The following is a 24,414-nucleotide window of genomic DNA, read 5'->3' as shown; positions in this document are numbered from 1 at the left end:
TCGTGGTAGTCGTCTGCAATACATCCAAATGTCCAAGCCAACCATTGAACTTTCAAAAAATCATACATTGATATATTTACCTGTTTCAACAGTCATATCACTCACAATAACAGCGTGTGAGGTTTCTATGTAGAGCAGTCATCCCTTACTCGGGAAGAAACAGTGAGAGGAGGGAGTAGGAAGATTGTAGGAAACATAGGTTTTTGAGAAGGATATGCCGGAATCTAGAAATCGTACAAAAATTAACTACCTTTCATAGAGCCATAAAGTTTTATTTAGAATCACTAGTCATCTGATTTCATTCATATCACAGGAATGTCCCTTACCAGTAACCAGCACCAAACTCCGAGCGCTTCAAGATACATTACCGAATCACGTAGCTTTTTTTGAATCAAGCGGTCTTGGACTGGACATCGAGAATTGAACCAGTCCATCCAACCCTAAATCCAGATGGCTCATCTGACTGGGGAACGATCATGCCTCGGAATATGCGGATGAATTTGCATAATTCTGTGTCGGATGAATTTGGTGTGTTCGAGGCGTCCCGCCGATGGCTGTAAATTTTTCAATGCATAGGTGTAGCAAGGATGTCTGGGTATCCCTTTGCGGGTTCGAAGGTTTGGGGCTGCTATATAGTTTGCTTGTGGTCAATAGAAACATTTTGGTTGAATCTCCTTGTCGTACTGCTTCTTTGGGCCCCAAGATAGCTAGCTGACAGCCACTGCAAGACGCCGAGAACAGTCGTAGAGATTGTGCTAACAGCTAGAAAGGATGCGCTAAACTTACATATCGTAGGCGCCAATACGAGCAATTGGGCACCCATTCAAAAGCTTCATTACTTTAGTATTCAATAAAATGGTAGGTGATGCAGCAAATGTTCCTTTGAAAATGAATTTACCAACTGCTCGAGCTGTACACGGCATAGCACCAACAAGCCTATTAAGCCATCCAATACATCTGAACTTGGGGTCTTTTATGAACCGCGGAGTTCAACGAGTCTAAGGAGGTTTTAAAAACAAACAGGTGCAAAATCAGTGTAAAAATACGATGCGACCTCATTGTTCAAAAACTTAACACGTGTCATGCATATGATCAACATCTAGGTAAGTGCGCCTGCAAACAACAAAGTATTCATATTCATGTCTTAAATATATCGACGGCACTCTTTTCCACGTGGCTCGGCGCTTTCCTCTTGACCTCGCCGTTAACACCCCGGCACTTCATCATGATGAAGCAAATGTCGCTAACCATCACCGAACCAGGGTGACAGAACAGCCCCTCCTCCGGCAGTTCGCACCAAAGTCCCATTGTGTGCCCGTGGTGTGTGTAGCAAGAGAATGACCCGGGCGTCTAGCCACATTGTATCTGCGACTTGCGCTACCAGCATCGGCTTTGGCGTGCCGTCGTGCTTCCCCCACGAGTGGGGGTCACATTCCAGCTTCGCCCACGACTCCACCACGATGACGGCAAAACTTGTTGGGGTTAAGCATCCCGCCCAGCTCGAAGGATTCAGCTTTGTGGGCCGGCCCCAGCTCCGGCCAGGTGTCCGGCTTGGAATATTGACCCATTTCCCCGACGTCATTGGGCGAATCCAGGGCAGGACCTTGGCTGCGTTCGTGGAGTTGGAACCTGCTGGGGAACGGCCTCTGTCTCAAGTTTTGCAGGACGACCTGGCGCGGCGCGCAGTCAGGCTTCCCCTCCCCTCCCCAATGCGGCAGTCGAGTCGAACCGTCCTGCGGCTCTCCTGTTCGCCAATCTGATCGAGCATGATGTACATTCGGCATTGTGGCCGCCCGCGGCTCGGCATCGACGAATGGTGGTCGTCGGCGAGCTGGAAAGAGGGTGTGTCGGGGGGAATCCAAGACAGGCAACCCGGGCTGGCAGTCGTCTCGGGGTTATTCCCGACGTGTGTCTGCTGCCCCCTGGTCTCCCCGCGTGGACCGAGTCAGTCTCAGGCAGGGTTGGCCGCCCCATCCCGGGGCCCCGGACAACTCCCGAGCCTCTAACGTCGACCTACGGGGCCCTTCTCCGCGTCAGCCCAACAACCTCACGCGGCCCTCGCGCGCCTGGCGAATTGGACATTGTCGCACGGCGGAGCCGCACCACTTTTCGTGGGGACTGTATCGCGGGGTTGGTGAGGAGAAGGAGAGCAGAAACAGAAGCAAGCTAGACAGGCGCCGCTTAGGTGGGGGCGCGCCCCGTCGACGTGAACGAGTCCGGGCGTCATGGCACTAGACTCGAACCACCGGGACCGGCCAAGGGACTTGTAGGTCGAGAGCACGCGGGACCTCAAGCCCGCTCCGCTAGTTTGTAGGAGTCTTCCAGCTGTCTATAAGTACGTGAAGGGCTACTCCGAAGCCGTACCCCCACCGACATATCTAGACCTCGACCGAGAAGAGTGGCGGAGTCGTTCATTCAAGCCCCCGTGGGTCCTCCGTGGGACAAAGACCGATTTCGCCCAGCCTGCTCGGCCAGACGACCGGTTCCCGAGCTCTCTGAAAGAGGCCCCATGTCCTCCGAGACCTCTTGCCATCGGAGACATCCAGGCCATCCCACCTTTCCGGCACTCAGGGCCTATCAGGATAGTGTGAAATCCAGCCCGCCATCATCATGACTGTGAGTGGCGCAGAGGTCGCGAAGAACAACACCAAAGACTCGTGCTGGGTCGTGGTTCACGGCCAGGTGTGGGATGTGACAGGTAAGTTCGACGTCCGCGTTTCTGGGGCCGTTCGGCCGGGGGCGGAAAGGGACCGTCAATAGTAACCCCCTCGCCCAGATTTCCTGACGGAGCATCCCGGCGGCGCGAAGCTGATCTTCAAATGCGCCGGGCGGGACGCGACGGAAGACTACGACTCGATCCACAACCCGGACCTCATCGCCGAGACCCTATCGCCGGACCGGTGCCTCGGGCCCGTGGACCCCGCGACCCTGCCGAGCCCGCAGGAAGCGCCCCCGTCAAAGGCCGAGGAGGGCAAGGCGCGGTACCCGCCGCTCGGCGCCATCATCAACGCCGACGACTTCGAAAGGGTCGCGGAGCGGTACCTCTCGCCCGCGGGCTGGGCGTACTACTGCTCGGGCGCCGAGGACGAGCGGAGCCTCGACGACGCGCGGCGCGTCTTCCGCAAGCTCGCCCTGCGGCCGCGCGTGCTCCGCAACGTCGACGCCATCTCGACGGCCACCAGCATCCTCGGCGTGCCGTCGTCGCTGCCGCTCTACATCTCGCCGACGGGGCAGGCAAAGTACGCGCACCCCGAGGCCGAGACGCTGCTGGCGCGGGCGGCCGGCGCCGAGGGCATCGTGTACTGCATGCCGACCAAGCCCAGCGCGCCCGTCGAGTCCATCTTCGCCGCGCGCCGCGCGCCGGCCCAGCCGCTCTTCTTCCAGCTCTACGTCGACCGCGACCGCGCGAGGGCGCAGGCCACGATCCGCCGCGCCGAGGCGCTGGGCGCCCGCGCCATCTTCGTGACGGTCGACTCGCCCGTCATCGGCAAGCGCGAGCGAGACGAGCGGCTGACGGCCGGCGACGACGACGACGACGACGACAGCGGCGGCGTGGCCAAGACGACGGCGTCGGGGCTGCTCAACGCGGCGCTGACGTGGGACGACCTGGACTGGATCCGGGCGACGACGACGCTGCCGGTCGTGGTCAAGGGGATCCAGTCGGTCGAGGACGCGCTCATGGCGCACGCGCGCGGCGTCGACGGCATCGTGCTCTCGAACCACGGCGGCCGGTCGCAGGACACGGCGCAGGCGCCGATGCTCACGCTGCTGGAGATCCGGCGGTACGCGCCGCACCTGCTGGCGCCCGCCGCCCGCGCGCGGTTCCAGGTCCTCGTCGACGGCGGCGTGCGGCGCGGCACCGACGTGCTCAAGGCCCTCGCCCTCGGCGCCGCCGCCGTCGGCGTCGGCCGCCCGTTCCTGTACTCCATGACGGCCGGCTACGGCGAGGCCGGCGCGCGCCGGCTCGTGCGCATCCTGCGCCGCGAGCTCGAGACCAACATGGCGCTGGCGGGCGCCGCGACCCTCGCCGACATTGTGCCCGAGATGGTGAACAGCGAGCGCGCTGAGCGGGAGGTGACGGGGAGGGTGAAGCTGTAGGATGCGTGGCGTGACCCAGTATGATGAAGGTGCCGGGAGGAGTTGTTAGGTTGCAGAGGTTGGAGCTTCATTGAATAGATTTTTTTTTTACGTGGCGCTACTACATGTTTATTCATTCAGTCTTGACCTAATTGTTGTATTGTGTAAGAAGAAATATATAAGTGACATGCGCTTGTGATGCACCCTTGATAATTAGTTGCCAAGCTTTGTTTGGCATGATTCAACACAACACTGTACCAACAAAAGGGGAAATTTCGTTCCAAATATAAATGCATCAAATATCACACTTTTTCAATTTCAATTTGTCTTCCGATGAAATATGATGATTGTACTGCTAACTAATGCACCCTCGTGCATGCCTACGCAAAGCCCCCTCTGCGTGTGTTCCCGCTTCCGCAAACACAACAGGCGGGCAAACCCATTCGCAGCACCGTTAGATGAGATACCTGAACCCCCCGGCAACCTGTGCGTCCGTCGGCCCGTGCTTCCCCACGTCCTCGCCGCGGTCCAGCTTGGCGTTCAGCCTCTTGAGCCAGATCCTCGTGCCCGTGGCGAAGGCGATGGCCAGCCCCGTCGCGGCGATGTTCACGATGAAGGCCGTGACGTAGCGCGGCGCGCCGTAGTACAGGTAGCTGCCCCAGACGTTGGGTGTGTTGCACATGGCGTTGATGATGGCGATGGCCGAGGCGCGCTTGACGGACGGCTGCGAGAGGCTGCCCGTGATCCACGAGAGGACGACGACGGCGGCGGCGTAGAAGGAGCCCGGCAGCAGCATCATGGCGACGTAGCGCGCGGCGATGTTGGTCGTGGACACGGCGATGATGTTGGCGACGAGGGTGACGCACAGCGGGATGACGATGTGCAGGTAGCGCTCCTGCTTGCGGTCCGAGTGGAAGCCGTTGAAGAGCATGGTGGCGACGCAGAGGATGAAGGGCGGCGCGCTGAGCGCGTACGTCATTGTGCGGGAGAAGCCGAGGCCGCCGACGACCGAGGGGAAGAAGTTGGCCACGGCGCCGACGATGTAGGTCTGTAATCACCCCAGCCCGGTTAGAACAAAAAATACTGCGCACCAGAGTTGATACCCTTTTCTGTGGGTGGACGGGGCTGCTTACCGAGTAGAGGATTCCCATCAGCATCCAGGTCTTGGGGTCCGTGACGGCCATCATGAAGCCCTTGAAGGCGGTGACCTCGCTCGAGTCGTCCTCCTGTCCCTGGTCCGCGGCGAAGTTGTACTGCACCCATTCGCACTCGAGGGCAGTCAGGGTGGGGATCTTCTTGTTGGAGTTGGGCAGGATGCAGGCAAAGGGGATGGCCAGGCCGACAGTGATGACACCCTCGACAAGGAAGAGCTGTAAGAAACCGAGTCATTAGTCAAGTTCATACCAGAATATTGCAAGATTTCTTTTTTTATATATATAAAAAAAGAAGAAACAAATTGAAGTAATAAAAAAAATAAAGAAATTGGGATGGGGATAAAGCGACGTACCCATCTCCAACCAGCAAGACCGCTCACGCCGTCCAGGTTCAGGATACCAATGGCGAACAGCCCGCCAAAGGCGTTACCCAGCTGCGAGCCGGAGTAGAGGATGGCGGTCCGCAGGGCGAACTGCTTCCGGTTGTAGAAGAGCGAGAGGAAGTACAGGGCGCCGGGGAAGAAGATGGCCTCGACGAAGCCCAGGAAGAAGCGCGCCATCAGGAGGCCCTCGTAGTTGTGCACGACGGCCATGAGCGACGAGATGACGCCCCAGGCGGCCATGCCGCAGCAGATGTACACGCCGGGCCACTTGATCTTGCCGACAATCATGTTTGACGGGACCTGCATGAGGACTGGTGTCGTCACGTCAGACATACGGCTCTCAGGGAAGAAGGGTGAGAGATGGACTTACTGTAACCGACAAAGAGGATACTGACGGTGGTCTGGTACTCCACTTGGCTGAGGTTCAAGTCCGTCGTGATGTTTGCGAGCTTCGCGCTCGCAATGTTCTGGCGGTCGAGGTAGTTGACTTTTTTGATAGGCGGTGTCAGACTTGAAAAAAATCCCACAAAGGCTTTTGGTGAGGGCGGTGGTCACTTACGGACGTACATGACGACCATGATGGGCATAATGACGAGATCCATCTTCAAAGTCGCCTTCTTGCCGACCTTCACGTACTCCTCCTGGCCCAACGCCGCCAGGCTGGCGGGCATGACGAGGCCGCCGCCATTGTTCCCCAGCTTCTCGGCGTTGATGTCCTCAACCTGGTCGGAGGATCGATCAGTCTTCTCCACGTCCATGGTATATCGTATTAGGGGGGTATCGGGTAGTTTCTGTGCCTCCTTATGCGAATCGAGCGTGATATAGAAAGGAAGGGGCAGGAGGAAATTTGGTGATGAGTCGGATTCCTACATAGACCAGGAATGCGGCGAAAGAACGAGGGAAATGACCTTGAACTTAATCCTTTTTTCACAGGATGCCTCGACCGCGAGGAGCACTCCGTGTTGCCGGGGGGTTGGTTCACGCTCCTTTCCTCCACTCTCTTAATTCCGAACTAACGTCAAGAAAGGAACGAATGCGGGGAACTGCCCCATGGGGTAGACTCAACTTCCGAAGGCTCTCTCGTGGGCATCCTAAACACGCCGACACATCATGTTCCCCCACCGTTCCTCCACCCTCAGGAGCGGGCTGGGAGCCAGGTGAGTCCCGGGGTCGTCGACTAGAGATGCGTGCGGGACTACGTGGGGGTCAGGAAGTTGGGGTGAGGACTTCACTCCGGGGTGCTGGGTCGTGCGAGTCGGATCCCTGGGGTTGGGGAACCTCGTGACGGGCGCCCTACCCGATGCAGCACATCTGGATTACGCACCATTCCATGGTCGGAATCCCGTCCACGTCTGGGAATAGCACCTTGGAGGCGAAAGTGGGCACGATATGTCATCCGAGTTCATAGAAGGAGGCAAAGATGCACCACATGGTTTCTTTTCTCAATGGTCGTCCTCCTTGACCCCCACCGACCTCGGCGCACCGAGGCATGAGTCGCTGACCGCCTGAACGTACATAGTACTGACGTTTTGCCCAGTTCCGCCGGAATTGACATCGTACGAGAATTTCTTAACAACTGATGTTTGCCAGGACGAACATAGCCGGACACGGCACTCCAACAATAAGACCTCGATCACTTCTCCCGTGTTGGGACTCGGTCGGAGGGGAGGGCATAGTGGTCAGGAGGAAAAACAGGTTAGAAAGCAACATCTGACGACGTGACCGTACTATCTCCATATACCCTTTTCTCCGAGTTCAGGACGCTGGCGTACTTGGTCCTATTTCAGGCGTGTCGAATCAGCAGCGGCAGCGCCTCTCGTATCATATCGAGGTAGGAGCAATGTTGTTGATCGCCGGGATCGATCCGAGTTTCGGATCTTTTGTCATTTCTGATAGATCTTAAAGGAGACGGTCGCGAGTTTTGACAAAAGACGACAACGACGAACCAAGACAGCATCGCGTCTAAGATTTAGGCTCACCAGAACCGGGTTTCAGCTTTCTCTCACAAGCGCCTCGACAAGAATGCGTTTGGTATCGTGAGAGAAAAAACCGACAATCAACGAGACACCTGAGGAGCAAAAAGCTAGGTCCATCCAGGATTCGAACCTGGGCTTACGGAAATTCCAATCGTAATCAGAATCCGACGTCCTAACCAACTAGACTAATAGACCGGTATTAACCGACGCTAATGAGGTGGGTTGGTGTGGGCTTTCGTGAGAATGCTCAAGTTCCTTTGATGCGGGTCCGCGCCTTCATTGCGGTCGCGTCGGAATCAGGGCCGAGCGGGGGCGCTGGTTCGGCGGCCTCCACGTACTTAGTGTTATCGAGGATTCTCCTCTTTTGTTCATGTCCTCCGGTAGAAGATGCCTTGGACAGGGGTTTGAAAGTCACGTAGGAACGAAAAGTACTGTTGTGATGTGGAGAAAGAAAGAACAGCTTCAACAGTGGGATTGAAGCCAAGGTTGAGCGGAACCAGCGGTTGCAAAGCGGTCGTCGAAAAACAAGCTCAAAATCATGCTTTGTGCTAAACCAGAACGAACCAATCCAGTAACTTGATAGTTGGAGGGCATTCCGGGAGAAATTTTCTCCGACATTTACTTGGCAACGCCGACAGGTCGGAAACTGCGACGAGGTGACTCGTCGGCAAACTCGTGATAGGCCATAGGGACGGGACTGCGAGCGAAACTGGGGGACCAGCCTGGGACCGGAAACGTTCCCAGCCAAGGCATGTTTCTCAGCGCGACGAGTCCCTGCAGGCCAGGAGGATCGTCCGAAGGCAAGAATCGGCCATGTATAGAACATTTCGGATCCGGCTTCGTCGCTGGTTGCATTGCGCCGCCGTCTGAGCTTGCAACGCACAGATGGTTAGGGGTTGTTTGTTCCCCGGCGATGCAGGAAGGAAGCAGGGTCTTGCGTGAGCCCATGTCAGGGACGAGTTTGCGCTCAGATGAACTGGGACCTCCGTTTCAAGACGCATCCGATAGATGGGCAACCTTTTGCTTGGGCGGATGTCAAGATCGGACACCGCCAGGGAGCCCGGCAGCGGCATTGACAGCACGTTGAGATTTGATCCTGCGCTTCTCGATCGCATACTAGTCACAGCACCTCCTGATGCCGACGATCCAGATTATGTGCTGCTGACTTGAGCACTGCCATAACGGCGGGGAGCGCATTGGGGGCCATCCTCGTAGCACGGTCCACCAGTTGACTAGTCAGTTATGCCGCCCTCAACGATGACGACGATGATGGAGGATTGCGATGCTGGTCCTTTGAATGCTGGATAATCGGCTCTAGGGTCGGAAGACGGGGGCGGGGCTCCGGAGATCGCTTCGCGTCAGGTAAATGGTATGGAAGCACCCGTACCTCCGTCGGCTCCGTCAGGAGCAGGAATCACCCACTGATGGCTCAGTCAGCATTCCAGCATTCCATTCAACCCGAGGGCCGTGTTCCCACCCGGGCAGCAATATCATATTATGCCAAAGTGGAGAGCCACGAGACGGGGTTGAAGCGCAGGGGAAAAAGGCCCTCCTGCGAATCCACGAGTGTGCGAGGATGCGGTCTAGGATCGATCCCGACGCAGCTCCAGAGTGGCTGCAACCCGAGCCGAAGGGTCCTCTGCCGTGCTGCAGCACATTGTGCGTGCCTTGTGTGTGCATGGCTGGCTCCAAGAGCCGAGTCCACAGCGGCAGGTTGCGTTATGCATATGTCCTGCAGGTCGCTGCATGTGGCCGTCTGGAAGATGAGCCCGAGACAGTTTACGAGTTGACACAAGAAAAGAAGAAAGAACAAGATGACGACTTCAGAACTGGCCCAGTGACCACTGCATGAGGATGCTCGCGGATGCTGCTAGCAAGGCATGTACAGACCAACGATGCAACTAACGGGCGAGCGCGTGCTCAGCCGGCCGGACTGGTGGTGTTTTGGCACAGTAGTCGAGGCCGTTGGCTGGGGAGAGCGGCTGTGAGCGCGGGCGAGGTGAGACCAGTGGCAGTGGTGCACTGGTGCGTAAGGTAATAGGCGCCCGAAAAGCGCCGGCGCTGCGGCGCACCGCTGATCATGCTCGACCCACCGTAAAAACGTTGGAGGCCGCTGTCTGAGTTTTTTTGAGTCTGTCGCAACGTCTCATTCTTGTGTTCGGTGGCGCGCCGAGGCTCTAGATTTTTCTTATTCTGCCCCTCTTGCGACCCCTTGGGGCCAGAGCAGCCGGGAAAAGCTTTTTTTTTAATCCTCGATGAAAAGTTTTTTTCTTTCGTTGCCGCCAAGGTGCATAAGTCGGGGCCGGGCCCGGGACAAGGCGGAATGGTGCAACCCCTTCGGCGAAACTATCCTTACAGAAGCCCTCTGGTTTAGCCGGGAGGTGGAGGCGGTGCTGCGTTGACAGCGAGTAGCAATATGGTATTGCGCAAGGCAAAGAACAGCCGGGTGTTTGGCAAAGTGCATGCATGCATGGCATGTATGCATGCTCGTCAGTCGTCACCGCTTTGCGCTGGCGGATGTGCTGGCCCCCCTTCGTTCGTGGGTTTGGACAGGCCTCGTGCTCGTGGCCCGGCCAGATGATTCAGCTGAGGCAGACAAATGCTCAACGGTTTGCTCTCCCCCCTCCCCAAACGCCCGAGGAACAAGGAGCAAGCGCCTGGCCGGCCCATGGTGGGTGTACCACGTCGAGTTTCACGACGTGGCGGCGAAGCACCGGAACGCAACGTATACGGGGTCGCTGAGAGGTGCTGGCGAGCGTGTGATTGAGCAGTTTCTGCAGACACTGGTGAGGTCTTGGTGGCACAAAAGAGGAGTCACGATGGCCCTGTTGCGACAGAGGCCTGTCGAACGAGCGACCTGGCGGATGGATAGGATAGGATAAGGGGGATGCGACCGATGCGACCGACTCGCACGAGATGGGAAGGGAATCCAAGCTTGGGCCAGGAGATGCCCTGACGACGATGTCAAAGACGGGCAAACGTGAGAACCCAGTCAGTGCTCAGTGCTCAATGTCCAGGGAGAGCAGGAGGAGGGCCCGCTGTGGTGCGTGCTGGGTTCAGTGATCTCCGGCGTGATCACCAACGGCCAAGGTTCCTCCATGCTCAATGGAGCCGTTTTCGGGTTTCATCCGAGTTAGATTTGCGGCTGCAGGAGTCGGACAGTCTGAGTCTGGGAAGTGGGAGTTCGGATGAGGAGATGGGACTGAGACACACGGGACGGACTGAGACAGATGGGACGATGCCCCCCGACCCCAGCCAGGGCAGATTCATAGTTTACGGCCAGAGAGGTGAGGTCGAGCAGCAGGTATGAGATCAGATCAGATCAGGGCTCCATGCCATGGGTGGTGGGGTCTCGATGGACGGTTTGCAATAGGACGCAGGTGAGATGCGCCATGGAACTCAAAATTACCTTTGGGCCCTCGGACGGACGACGACGAGAGAGGGAAGAGAACGGATTTCCCTACGGATAAGAGAAGGAGAGAATCGACACTAGAAGAGGCTTCTCCGCAAGTGATCTGGACGGGGAATATGGATGAAGGGCGATGACATTTCCAGGGCGACCAGAAATGGCCGATTGCAACTGCACAGACCGTTGGAGGCCCGTTCTGGGAAGGAGGGAGCAAGTCTGGAGATTTGACAGCGAGATTGGGGCAAGGAAGAGTCGCAATAGCCCAAAATGCAAAATGCCGCACTGAAGGGCACCGGCCAGAGTCGCCAACAACGGAAGGCCCTGGGGCACTCATTGCTCACTCGGGTAACGTATGGATGCTTTGTGCGAACACAATACTCTATACGTACCCATGCCGCCCATCCATACCCTTGCACCCAGGCAACCCAGCCATTCAGCGCACGCGAGCGAGCTGACCATCCAGGGCTTAGCGTCAGGAACCAACGCAGGAACAGCCTGGCAAAGGCCCTGGAAGCCCTCGTCGGCTAGCCCACCCTCTCCCCCCCTGACAAGGGCCAATCAGCGACGACTCGGGGAAATTATGCAATTCAACCTTTATGAAAAGCCCACTCACATGGTGGCTGCATTGGGCATGGAGGCATTCGCGTTTTTCCTCGCGTGCCACCCGTCCATCCACTCTGCCGAGTCAAGAATGGGTGGCCACGACGGAGTGCAAATTGTGCTATTTCCTTGATCAATAATGTCGCCACCATTTCACATTGCAATTCGCCATCCAAGCCCGCATTCGGCGACAATAGCTTTCTTTTCACCGGGGGGTTCTGGACAATGGAGAAATGACCGTTGGTGTCTTGGTCGGCATAACATGTTGTTTCTGTCCTAGCTCGACCACCAGACGGCCCAGGCCAGACTTAACCCCATGCTGTAAGGTCATGGAATAAGAAAAGAACGCGCCATCTGTGGCGTCGCTCATCATCGGCGCCGGCTTGCGTGCTGTGCTGTGTTGTGCTGTGCTCGCCTCCTGATTACTTATCGCTGCAGCTTCTCTGCTGTTTGCTTGCTTCTATTGCTGGCTGGCTCGCTCCCAGAGGATTGAGCGCTCAGCCTGCCCTGCGTCAGCATCGCCGGGAGTTTCTAAGAAAAGAGCTGTCACTGCTTCAGGGCAAACAAACCAACACCTTTCTGTGGACGCCCTGCCGATCCCGTCGTTGCTGGCGCAATGAGGCTGTTTGGCTGTTTACGCCAACGCTGTGTGCACAAACCAGGGCCCAAGGTAACGTGGTGAGCGACCAGCGAACGCAGCGCTGTGCTTTTGCGCCTTAATTTCCCGCGAAGATCGTGACCCCTGCTCGCACCCGGTAGTCGTGGATACTTCAGGTACGGCACACTCTCGGCCGTTCTCGGGGTCACTGGTACCTGGCCAGGCGCGCACAGAGGAGCGATTTGGTTTGGCAACCGCAACATGAGCATGGCCAACATGGTCAGGGAACTGGGTCCAGACATGGGTATCCCTGCAGCCACCTTGCGGCTACCCAACTACGTACCTTGCATTGCTGCATCCCATGGGACGGAGCACCTTGCGTTGCCGGCCGAGTGACGATGCCCTCCCCCCCATTGGCTCTCCCAGCCGCAGCCCTGGCCCAACCAGCGACGACGTGCCCATCCAGGGTGCCTCTTTCCCTCCGTGTCACTCCTCCGTCTCCTTCCTCCTCCTTCCTCCTCCCCCCCTCCCCGGCACCCCATCTGGAAGGATGAATGGGCTAGGACAGGGAAGGCAGGGCCGAGCACCTCCACCTCTGCCTTCCCAAGTTCTCACGGACCACAGCTAACGTCGACTGGCTCCTCTTGCTGCTCTTCCTGGGTCGGGCTTGGCTCTCGCTTTGGGTGTGCTTGTGCCCCTTCCCTGTCGGCGCCTGCATCGTCGGCGTCTTTTCCCCCCAGGCCAGTCAGGCACCTCATCGTCGCTCATTTCGCGCCTCTCTGGCCCTCACCCGCCTGTCTCCGTCTCCCCACACCCAAAACCCACGTCGTTTCCCACTTCTTCTTTGCCCAGATCCCCTCCCCACCGCTCTCTTATTCACCACTCACCCCCCAAAACTCAACCCACAGACTTCGTTGGCAAAGTCTCCTGCTTCGCGCACAGCCGTTGAAACAAACACGCTCCAAACCTGGACTGACTACTCGCCGAGCAAGTATTCAGACTGACGCTCATTCCTATTTCTATCCGCGATTAGACGCCGTCCTGTCGCAAACCGCCACGCTCTCCGCCTCCAGTACGCCATCAATACACGAGCCACCTCGCTCCGACGCTCTTCGCCATACACGCACACAGTCTTTTGCGCCAACCCATATATACATCTGGTCCACGCCGTCCCACCCTGAGGAGGATCGAGTCGCCAGCAGGATTTACACCCCACGATCTTTGGATTACTCCATCAATACGCAACATTCTTTTCACGTCCGCCTACAGTCAACATGAAGTTCACCACTATCCTTGCCGCCTTCCTGCCTGTCTTGGCACTGGCCCAGACTGACGGCAGCACAACCACGGTTACCTCCACCGCCACCCAGACCAAGACGATCACCTTGGAGCGCGTCCACACCACCACCATGACCTACAGCGGCAACAACGGCACCGCGACGGTCAAGGCCACCGGCACTGGCATCACCGCCGCCCCCTCTGTGACGGTCGCCTCTGCGCCAACCACCTCGACCAAGTCCAACTCGGGCGCCCTCATGAACGCCGGCAACCTTGCCTTCGCCGGTGTCGCCGGTATGGTTGCGGCCGCTCTCTTGTAGAGAGGTATCGCTTGAAGCGCCAGAAAGAGGAGGAATGCGAGGGGACGGAGGGTTCACGGGGAGTTGCGATGTGGTTGGCGGGGATGGTTCCAACCGACTCATACTTGCACAACGAGCTCTACGATGCGACATCTTATCAGCATTTTTTCCTTTGTCACCCGCCCTCGACGACGCCGGTTTGACGCCACATTGCTACTCTTGTGAGCGCGCCCCATTTTTACGACCCTGAACGACCGTAAAGATCGGTTACCACTTCAGTCGACGGCATCAACGATCAGTACCAATACCCTATTCCCTTTCGACACCAACCATGCGCGACGCTTGCATCGCCAGCCTGCAGGAAAGGAAGCAAAGACTCTTGTCACTAGGGACACTTTGACAACGATCAACCTTTTTTATTTTATTTTACTTTACACCCTTAACTTCAACTCGACACCGCATGTCTGCTGTTCCTCGCTTTGGAGAACGCGGATGGGTTGTCAACTCAAAATGTTTTAATGCTTCGATTCTTCCCCAGCAGCACAAGGGTCGCATGGAATGCGAAGTCGATCTCTACCCTTGATGCACGTCGTCGGCCTTGCATTGCGCTTGCCGCACCTCTCTCGAGGTCAGGCGACGACGTGCTTGCAGGTGTGCTCGCTGGCAGGAAATGATATTTATGAGATCTTTTCACCACGTCTTTTTCTCGACGGAGAGGAATCTGACGGAAAATGATCAGGATGGGATGATTGGGGATTTACCGGAGTTTTCGTGTTGGAACAAAAGTTTCACATTCTCTTCGAGCTGTTGATACCCCTGTTTGATGTATGTTTGCCGGCAAAGGAGACGGACGACACAGCGACTGCAATACTGGAGTTGCCCTGGTTCGACGTGGCGGCTCCAGCCCCGGCTTGCTTGTGCTGTTCGAACCCGTTTGGCCGGCAGGAGGACCGGATGGATTTTGCTTTGACATTCGGACTGACGAACTTTTTTGACTTTGAATGACGGCTTGGTTCTGGACTTTGCCTTGAGAGGAGGGCTTGGAGGCCATTGGGAGTTTTAAGGACATGTGAAGGGGAGTTTACCAGCTTAGCTGGAGTAGCTTAGCTGAATGAATGTCATTGACATGAGCATGAGCGGAGCACATCCCGTACATCATCTTTACCGTCTAAGAAACCGCCGCAAAGTGACAGGGACAACCAAAAGCCCACCAAAAGGATGCGGCATTGGCAATCGGCACCTCTTGATTGGAAAAGGAGGCGAGGACGAGAGGCCCCCCTCGAATCCGTTGGGGCGGAAAGCCCCGGCACGGCCGTCGGGCGAGATCTGCAGATAGTAGGATTTCTTAATAAGCATTGCCGTTGTCAGGTCGGTAGCCGGCTCTGATTGGCCGAAACATCAAACACGGCCCCCCCCAATTATGCCGTTTCAATCCGGGGACCGGTTTCTAGCTGCAGGGCCTGATTCCCCCAATAGCCAGCCATATTTTCTCGGACCTCTGGCGCCCCATCATAGCTAGCTCTCTGCATCAAAACTCGTCGACAACCCTCAACCAGCAGCATCACGTCGGGGCTGCACGAACGGAATTCTCGACGAGGACAGCCTTTGCACAAACAGCCCGTCCACGATGGCATCGCCCATGGCGCCCCTGACGCGCGTCCACGCACCCCTCCGAAGGGCCCTCGCCTCGTCGGCTCGCTCCCGAGCCTTCGCCACCGTCCCTCCCACGCTCGGCACAGCTTCCGAAGCACCTTCCCAGCCCCCCAAGCCCGCGCGGCGGCCGACATACTTCAAGGACAAGACGGTCGCGTCGCTGGACGACTTCATCGGCGGCGGCGGCGGCGGCGCCAAGGGCGCGCTCTCGGCCAGCGACGCCTACGAGATCCGGACGGTCGAGGTGACGGGCCCGACGGGCAAGAAGAAGACCATCACGCGGCTCCCCGAGTGGCTCAAGACGCCGATCCCGGCGGGCAACGAGAACTTCAAGGCCATCAAGAAGGACCTGCGCGGGCTGGGCCTGCACACGGTGTGCGAGGAGGCGAAGTGCCCCAACATCTCCGAGTGCTGGGGCGGGTCGTCCAAGAGCGCGGCGACGGCGACCATCATGCTCATGGGCGACACGTGCACGCGCGGGTGCCGGTTCTGCAGCGTCAAGACGAACCGGGCGCCGGCGCCGCTGGACCCGCACGAGCCGGAGCACACGGCCGAGGCGCTGGCGCGGTGGGGGCTGGGCTACGTCGTGCTGACGTCGGTCGACCGCGACGACCTGGCCGACGGCGGCGCCCACCACTTCGCCGAGACCATCAGCAAGATCAAGGCCAAGAAGCCGAGCCTGCTGGTCGAGGCGCTGACGGGCGACTTCCGCGGCGACCTCGACATGGTGGCCGTCGTGGCCCGCAGCGGCCTCGACGTCTACGCGCACAACGTCGAGACGGTCGAGGCCCTGACGCCCTACGTGCGCGACCGCCGCGCGACGTTCCAGCAGAGCCTGAAGGTCCTGGCCCACGTCAAGGCCGTGAAGCCCGAGATGATCACCAAGACGAGCGTGATGCTGGGCCTGGGCGAGCAGGAGTCGGAGATTCTGGATGCGCTGAAGCGTGAGTTTTTTTCCCTTTCTTTCTCCCTCTTACCCTCTTACCCTCCCATCCTCTATCCCTCTCGCCCTCTTTCCCGCTATCCTTCTACCCCCCCTCCCATATGTCACATGAAGGCGTCCCTACAGAGGAGAAGAGACCGGAATGAAATAACATTTTACTGACAACGAGCAGAGCTGCGCCAGGCCAACGTCGACGTGGTCACGTTCGGACAGTACATGCGGCCGACGAAGCGGCATCTCAAGGTGGAGAAGTACGTCACGCCGGACGAGTTCGAGATGTGGAAGCAGCGGGCGCTCGACATGGGCTTCCTGTACTGCGCCAGCGGCCCCCTCGTGCGGAGCAGCTACAAGGCCGGCGAGGCCTTCATCGAGAACGTCCTCCGGAAGAGGGCGGGCCAGAACGCCGGCATGGCCGGGACCAAGCACCTGGGTCAGACCGTGGCGCTGGAGGAGGGCTTCAAGACCACCCTGTAGAGGGGGGACGGGCGTTCCGGCGGGCGTGTACGATCTGAAGGGATGGGAATTTAGAGGGAGGGATAATGGCGAGGAGGAGGGGGGGGGGGGGGGGGGGGTTAGAAAGGGCGGAGGGGGTGGGGGTGGCATGGTTGGCGTTTTTGGGAAGCACGGGGGACTTCATTCATCATGGGCATCGCCATCTTCCCCGGGCTAGTACTGCTGCGACTACTACTACTACTACTACTACTATCTATATATCTATCTGTCCGTCCGGGTGCATAACCATGGCGTATGCACCTGGGCACATAGACTCACAAATGTGGCGTTCAACAATGGCCATGGATAAAAGACACGAATTTCTATTTATTTATTCATTCTTCGCATGACGCACCCCCAATTCCCCCATCCCCCATCTCGTGCATGTGTATGTGGATGCCGCAAGGCCTGTTGGGGTCGGTTTGGAGAGTGGCGCGTCAATCACAGCCTGTTGCGTCCATCCGCCGTGTCTGAGCCTTGTCCGAACCGGACGTGGATCGGGGCCCGAAGTGGAATCGGATCTCGAAAGTCCAATCTCCCCACGTGCCAGAAGTGCGACATGGAAGGGGAAGGGGAAAAAGCCTCTGCAGAACACCGGTACCTACCCAAAAACACACAACGCCCCCCCAGCGCCAACAGACCGTTGTGTGGCTTGTTGTGCAGCCCTTCTTTGCTTTTCCTCTTTCCTCTGCCCCCGAACAAAGAAACAGGGAGGGGGTAGAGGTAGGGAGGATGATGTCAATCAACAAACGACGACGTTGGGAATCTCGAATCCCTCCCTCCCTCCGTCAAGTCCGCCGCGCGCTAACGGAAATGGTGATAAACCGTCGACCCCCTCCCTCCCCCTCGAGGTGTGTGGTGGTGGTGTTGGTGGTGTTGGTGAAAGTCCAGCTCCGGGGAATGGGAGGCTGCGCGGCCGAGTTCCTCGTCAACCTTGGCCGTCTTGTGTCCCCCCTCAGCTGAACATTGCGTTGTGGGAAAGGCAAGATGGGTGCGCGAGGGGCGTCCGGAGTCGGGCCGTCGGCTGGGTTGGCGATGCAACCCCGTCATTAATGCGGGCGATGCGGCGGGCGGCCAGGGGACGAGGGGGGGATTAAGCAACGCATGGCCCATCCGGGCCGCCGCCGTCAGCCAGCCAGGCTCTGTTGTTTCCCTCCCCCCCCCCGGGCAAAGCTTATTTCGTTTCCCAGCATCACCCGTGCGCGTCTCTCAGCGCATTCTGTTTCCCCTCTCCATATATTTCGGTTCGTCTCTTCGCATACAACCTTTAGCCCAGATTATGGGTGGAAGGGAAGCCCTGCGAAAAGCAAACAAAAAAGAGGGCAGAGTTTACATCAAAGGACTCAACGTTCCGATACGAATCGGGATTCCGCACGACGCGACATTCCAGTCACTCGGCCGGCTCCCTTCAGAACAAGACATGGCTTTCCCCAAAGCAACCATATTTCTCCCCATTCAGAGTGGGCTATACGAACCCCCAGAACGAACAGCTGCAGCAGGGCAGTCTGCAAGAGCGATGCGCGTCCGGGGGGGATGCGGGCCCATCCTCATTTCCCCCTCATTCATCATTTCCCAGTCCCGCCTATCCCACCCGGTATTAGCACACCCTCTTCATCCCTCGCGGCGCAACGAACAATGAGCTTTCTTTCCTCGACCTCTGCGTATGTCGAGCAGCGCAGGTGCAGTCCGTCCAAGCTAGTGCTGTCTGCCTCCTATTTCTCTCTCACTCTCTCTCATCACACCGGCGCCCTGATTACGAGGCTCGAGCCGCCCTCGTCTGGTTCGGTTTGGTAATGGAAACAGCTGTTCTGCCCTCGGCCAATATCGAGTTGACGGCGGGGATCGTCACGATGAGGAAGGTGGTGATCAGGCCGGCCGACGTCCCCCCGCCGCTCGGCCTCATTATCTGCACGTCTGACGGCGTCATTTCTTTTTCCTGCATGACACGGCATCGCATCGCATCGCACCGCAACCCGCTGCGCTGAGAGGAGACAAGTGTCGTCGAGCGAGGGAATGAGACAGGGAGAACACGCCGCGAAGGGCGAAGGAGCCCGATATCCATGAGACATGCAGTTTCTTCTTGTCGGCCCCCGTGCCCATCCACATGCCATTCCCAATTTTTTTGGGGCCCTCGCACGGCAATCCCGCAGCTGCGGTTCCTGGCGGGCGGAGAACCCTCCGGCTCCTCCACTCCAGCCCAACTCTAATAAAGCATCGAGGGCATGCCCCCCCCTCCCCCCTTGTCGCCTGTCGCCGCCCCCGTCAACTCTTTTTCTTCTTCCTCCGAGTTCGACTCGGGACGTCCGGTCAGAGTTGAGTAATCTTTCCGATCTCAAGGTTCGTCTAACTGGGGCCCAATGTCTATACTTTGCTAGGATCACCGCGTATCCATCTATTTTTGATTCCTTATCAGAATCGTGCCACTCCTTATATCATCACTGCTCGGCCGCTCATTTTCTTACCTTTTCGATCCCCAACCTTGTCGGCCATATCGTCCACAGGGGGGAACATAAACACTCGTTTTCATTTACAGTCGTTACTGAGTCTTGTGCGGACTCGCGCATCTCATCCAACCAGTCTCTCATTACCTCGTCAATCCCTGTCTCTCACTCATTGCCATTACCGTATTTATTAGTATTGTTTGACGTATAACCGAATTCAGGATGCGCATCACGGCCGCATTCTGGCTCGCGGCGGCCGCCGTCGCGAAAGCGGCGTACTGGATGGAGGATATCGCCCACCAGGGCATCTCACCCTACCACCCCGACCCCGCCTACAAGGTCTTTCGCAACGTGAAGGACTTCGGTGCCAAGGGTGACGGCATCACGGACGACACCGCCGCCATCAACCGCGCCATCTCGTCCGGTAAGCGATGCGGACCGGGTGAGTGCAAGGGCGAGACGACGTCGCCAGCAACCGTCTACTTCCCGCCGGGGTGAGTCTTTTCGTCGCCGTCCAAGCTACGGCTAAAGAGGAGACACGACGACTAACACGCGCCCAGCACTTACCTCATCTCGGGCTCCATCATTGACTACTTTTACACCCAAATCATCGGAGACCCCACCGACCGCCCCGTCATCAAGGCCACCGCCGACTTCCCTACCAACACCACGCTCGGACTCCTCGACGGCAACCAGTACGGAGCCAACGGCCTCGCCTGGGGCGCGACCAACGTCTTCTTCAGACAGGTCCGCAACCTCATCTTCGATACCACGGCCATCCCGGCCTCGGCCGCCGCCTACGGGATCCACTGGCCGTCCTCGCAGGCCACCGCCATCACCAACTGCGTCTTCCGCCTCGCCGAGGGCCCCGACAGCAAGCACGTCGGCCTCTTCATCGAGGAGGGCTCCGGCGGTCTCCTGAACGACCTCGACTTCATCGGCGGGCAGTACGGCGCGAACCTGGGCAACCAGCAGTACACGATGCGCAACGCGCGGTTCTGGAACGCCCAGGTCGCCATCAACCAGCTCTGGGACTGGGGCTGGACGTACAAGAGCATCTACGTCGAGAACTGCGGCACGGGCATCCGCATGCAGGACAACAGCACCGCGTCCATCACCCTCATCGACTCGTACTTTGTCGACGTCGGCACGGCCATCCGCACGAGCCGCGACCCGGGCGTCACCGTGCCGCCCTCGGCCGGCACGCTCATGATGGAGAACGTCGCCTTCTCCAACGTCCACGCCATCCTCGTCGGCCCCCGGAACAACACCATCATCGGCGCCGCCGCCGGCGACGTCCTCAGCCAGGGCTTCGCCATGGGCCACATCTACACGCCCACCGGCCCCACCGACTACACGGGCGGCGACCTGTCCTTCTTCCCCGTCTACCCGGCCCTCGTCGGCAACTCGCCCACCGGCAGCAAGTACTACGAGCGGTCCAAGCCGCACTACGAGGACGTGCCCGCGGGCTGCTTCATCTCGGCGCGCTCCTTCGGCGCGAGGGGCGACGGCGTCACGGACGACACCGTGGCCCTCAACAACCTCTTCAACTACGTCACGGCGGACCCCTCGGCCGGCCTCGTCGCCTTCGTCGACGCCGGCACCTACTACGTCTCCGACACGGTCTTCATCCCGCCCGGCGCGCGCATCGTCGGCGAGGCCCTCGCCTCCATCATCATGGGCGGCGGGCCCAGGTTCCAGGACATCACCAAGCCGCACCCGGTCGTCAAGGTCGCCATCCCCGGCCAGCGCGGCACCCTCGAGTGGTCCGACATGATCGTCTCGACGCGCGGGCCCGCCGCCGGCGCAAAGGTCGTCGAGTACAACCTCAACACGGACGGCGGCGAGCCCGCCGGCATGTGGGACGTGCACATCCGCGTCGGCGGCTTCGCCGGCACCGAGCAGCAGCTCGCGCAGTGCCCGACGACGCCCAACGCCACCGTCGCCGCCGACGGCGTCGACCCGGACTGCATCGCCGCCTGGATGAGCATGCACATCACCCGCTCCGCCTCCAACCTCTTCATGGAGAACTGCTGGCTGTGGGTCGCCGACCACGACCTCGAGGACCCCGACTACACGCGCGTCACCGTCTACGCCGGCCGGGGGCTGCTGATCGAGTCCGCCGCCGGCAGGATCTGGCTCTCGGCCTCGGGCGTCGAGCACCACACGCTGTACCAGTACCAGCTGTACAAGACCCAAGACATTGTAAGTCCATCCATCATCCATGCAAAAGTGCAGCTGCTGCAGAACCCGAAATGAAAAGAAATGAAAACGAAAGAAGAAGAAGAAAAAAGAAGAGAAAAAAGAAGAGAAAAAAGGAAAACACAAACTTACATGCGCGCAGTACATGGGCCAGATCCAGACCGAGACGCCGTACTACCAGCCCAACCCGCCCGCGACGCTGCCGTTCCCGCGCGTCAGCGGCTACCACGACCCGGACTTCGAGGCCGACTGCCGGGGCCACGACCCGAGCGCGCCGCCGTGCGCCATGGCGTGGGGCCTGCGCGTCATCGGCAGCCGCAACGTCGCCGTCTTCGGCGCGGGGCTGTACTCCTTCTTCAACAACTACAGCACCGACTGCTGCCAGGTCGGCGCCGGCGCCCGGTGCCAGCAGCGCATCTTCGACATCCGCGACGACCCGGCCAACTGCTCCGCCACGGCCCACCTCGAGGCGTACAACCTCAACGTCGTCGGCACGACGGCCATGGTCACGCGCTACGGGCAGGACGTGGCGTTTTACCGCGATAATATCGCCGGGTTCACGGCCGGTATTGCGCTGTACCAGCATTGAGCGGGCTTATTATTATTATTATTATGGCCCTTGGTTTGTACGAGTATTAGTCGTTTTATGGAAAATCTACTTTTTTTTTGTGCTTCTCTGTCTTTGATTTGATGATATCTGATACCTATGTGATGCTGCGATGTGATGCTGTGCCAAATGAATACCTTTTTAATGACACCTGCGTTGTAGCCCGCAATGTCTTGCCCTTAAGACCCTTTCAGGCTTGTGTTGGTTGGTTGATATGTTGATGTGCTGAGGCTCTTGCGTCCCGGGACTACTAGCAATTTCTCCTACTTGTACATGGGGGGGGGGGGGGGGTAGTACGCACTCTGCGTTGGCCGACATTGATGTGAAGAACCAGGATCCACTTTTGAGCGTGCCCACGTTGGATCTGCGCAGTTTACAACAGTTGCCCATCAGAAAGCCGGAAGTCGCCGCTCAGGTGGCGCGGGCAATTGCAGGTGTTTTCAGACATTGCTGATAGGCACTGGTAGCGGGGTTCGGGCTGCGGAAGCGGGAACGTCCGTTCACATATGGGCCCTTCCTTCGCCCGGGTTGAAAACGCAGTGAAATGGTGAAGCTGCCTCTCACCCAGTCGAGGCGGCCGTTAAGATGGGAGGATTGGGTGTGCAGCTACTACTAGGCATGTAAACCAGACCTTTCGGGTGGGTTAAAAATGCAGTGAAATAGTGAAGCAGTGAAGCGGATCGAGAACATCCTCTGCAGATGGGACGGCTATGAGAGGGGGGGATGATTGGATATGTGCAGTTGTTACTAGGCATATAAGCCAGACCTTTCGGGTGGGTTAAAAACGCAGTGAAAAAGTGAAGCAGTGAAGCGGATCGAGAACATCCTCTGCAGATGGGGCGGCTATGAGAGGGGGGGGGGGATGATTGGATATTTGGTGGTAGTCAATATTCTAGCCCCCCATAAGCGGTCTAGTATAGTTCACCCTCTACGGAAGCAAACCACAGTACCGTATGTACTCGACCAAATGGACTTCCACTTTTAATCGCGGTAACGGTATGGGGTAAGGCGGCAGCTGGAAGTGGTTAGTGTGCTGGCAGAATCAGTGATCAGTCAGCATGCGAGTCAGGGGTCAAAACCGTTAATTGTATGCTAGAGGTCCCAGGGCCGAGTGGGCTGCTGGACGTCTTCTGCTGTAGATATGTACTCTGTATTGTCCTTAGTCGCATGAACGTTAAGGATCTCTGGATTAGAGAGCATCTCTTGCTTGACGTACTTATCACAGTCAAAGGTATCCCATCCAGCCCATAAGATGGTCTCAATCGGTATATCTTTAATCTTGATCTTAGAGATGTCGCTGCCATCTGGCTGGCAGCTGATACCGCACTAGAGGAATAATTGCTGCACCATCTCTACCTTCTGGGCTAGGCGGCGGGCAGCTGTTGCTACAGTATGGGTAACCATAATGCGCTTTATTAAAGTCGTCTACACAAGTGGCAGCGGCTGCCTGGCAGCCTAGGCCAGCTGCTGCTGCTTGCCAGCTTGGGCCAGCTGCTGCTGCTTGGCAGCGTGCTGCTGCTCAGCGTTGTATATATACTTGTTGGTTGCCTCTACCAGCTACTGCTTAAACGGCTTATTAACAGCAGTATCGAGAGGTTGAAGTAGAGAGGTTGTGCTAAGTGGTATAAGGCTGGGTGTAATGTAGTTAGTATAAAGTCGAGATAGAATTATATTAGTCTTGTAGAAGGTAGCAACATCTATTACTAATAGGTATTTACAGCCTATAGTAAGTAGAAAGAACTTGTTAGTTAACTACTTATTAAGTAAGTATTTATTGTTGTAAGCAGTATCGTTAAATTTAATAGTAATCTAGCTGTTATACTACTTGTCTTCCTTTACTTTAATCTATCTGCCTACCTTAGTAGGCTTGCCGTGAAATATCAGCTTAGGTAGCAGACGTTAAACTCTATTAGTAAAGATGTAGAAGATAAGTGTAGCCTGGCGCTTACTCTAGCTGCTGTAGTTAGTCTTGCTAGCTACTATACAACTACCCCTATCAGCCTACGTTAACCTATTAAGGTATTTAAAGGGTATAGGGGTCTTATTAAAGTTGACGATACGGTTAGGTGGAAATCGGAGGCCGCCAACTGGCTGCCAGGCTAGCGCCGGCTGGCTGATACGTCGGTTGAAATAGAGGAAGTTGGTAACAATGTAGAGGTAGTCAGCTGGCAGCTTAGTAGCCTACTTGGTAAGCCGGCGATGTAATATATTCTAACAGCTGTAGAAGCAACTAAACCAACTAATAGAGAATTAGAAGGTAGTAGTTGCAGTTAGGTATCTCTAGCGGAAGAAGGCTCTTGCT

At 57.6% G+C, this 24,414-nt stretch overlaps 5 protein-coding genes across 5 annotated transcripts; 4 read left to right on the top strand and 1 right to left on the bottom strand.

Moving 5' to 3' along the window:
• Positions 1 to 2,610: 2,610 nt before the first annotated feature.
• On the top strand, positions 2,611 to 4,098 carry EsH8_III_001493 (FMN-dependent alpha-hydroxy acid dehydrogenase family protein; the record flags this gene model as incomplete). Its single annotated transcript, XM_083263218.1, has 2 exons — positions 2,611 to 2,698; positions 2,777 to 4,098. 2 exons carry the CDS (start codon positions 2,611 to 2,613, stop codon positions 4,096 to 4,098), a joined length of 1,410 nt encoding a protein of 469 aa, XP_083123705.1.
• A 433-nt stretch (positions 4,099 to 4,531) lies between these two features.
• EsH8_III_001492 (uncharacterized protein) lies at positions 4,532 to 6,372 on the bottom strand (the record flags this gene model as incomplete). Its single annotated transcript, XM_083263217.1, has 5 exons — positions 4,532 to 5,125; positions 5,211 to 5,447; positions 5,585 to 5,925; positions 5,985 to 6,101; positions 6,174 to 6,372. The coding sequence occupies 5 exons, from the start codon at positions 6,370 to 6,372 to the stop codon at positions 4,532 to 4,534; spliced, it is 1,488 nt and encodes a 495-aa protein (XP_083123704.1).
• A 7,099-nt stretch (positions 6,373 to 13,471) lies between these two features.
• Positions 13,472 to 13,795, top strand: EsH8_III_001491 (uncharacterized protein; the record flags this gene model as incomplete). Its single annotated transcript, XM_083263216.1, has 1 exon — positions 13,472 to 13,795. The coding sequence occupies one exon, from the start codon at positions 13,472 to 13,474 to the stop codon at positions 13,793 to 13,795; it is 324 nt and encodes a 107-aa protein (XP_083123703.1).
• A 1,606-nt stretch (positions 13,796 to 15,401) lies between these two features.
• EsH8_III_001490 (lipoate synthase) lies at positions 15,402 to 16,844 on the top strand (the record flags this gene model as incomplete). The annotated part of the gene is made up of 2 exons (XM_083263215.1): positions 15,402 to 16,371; positions 16,543 to 16,844. The coding sequence occupies 2 exons, from the start codon at positions 15,402 to 15,404 to the stop codon at positions 16,842 to 16,844; spliced, it is 1,272 nt and encodes a 423-aa protein (XP_083123702.1).
• A 2,681-nt stretch (positions 16,845 to 19,525) lies between these two features.
• Positions 19,526 to 22,094, top strand: EsH8_III_001489 (pectate lyase superfamily protein-domain-containing protein; the record flags this gene model as incomplete). The annotated part of the gene is made up of 3 exons (XM_083263214.1): positions 19,526 to 19,797; positions 19,864 to 21,508; positions 21,648 to 22,094. 3 exons carry the CDS (start codon positions 19,526 to 19,528, stop codon positions 22,092 to 22,094), a joined length of 2,364 nt encoding a protein of 787 aa, XP_083123701.1.
• Between the last annotated feature and the right edge of the window lie 2,320 nt (positions 22,095 to 24,414).

Source organism: Colletotrichum jinshuiense, chromosome 3, assembly GCF_051148585.1.
Source record: "Colletotrichum jinshuiense chromosome 3, complete sequence".
Taxonomy (NCBI): domain Eukaryota; kingdom Fungi; phylum Ascomycota; class Sordariomycetes; order Glomerellales; family Glomerellaceae; genus Colletotrichum; species Colletotrichum jinshuiense.
Note: the sequence above shows the minus strand (reverse complement) of the source record. Positions and strands in the feature narration are given on the sequence as shown.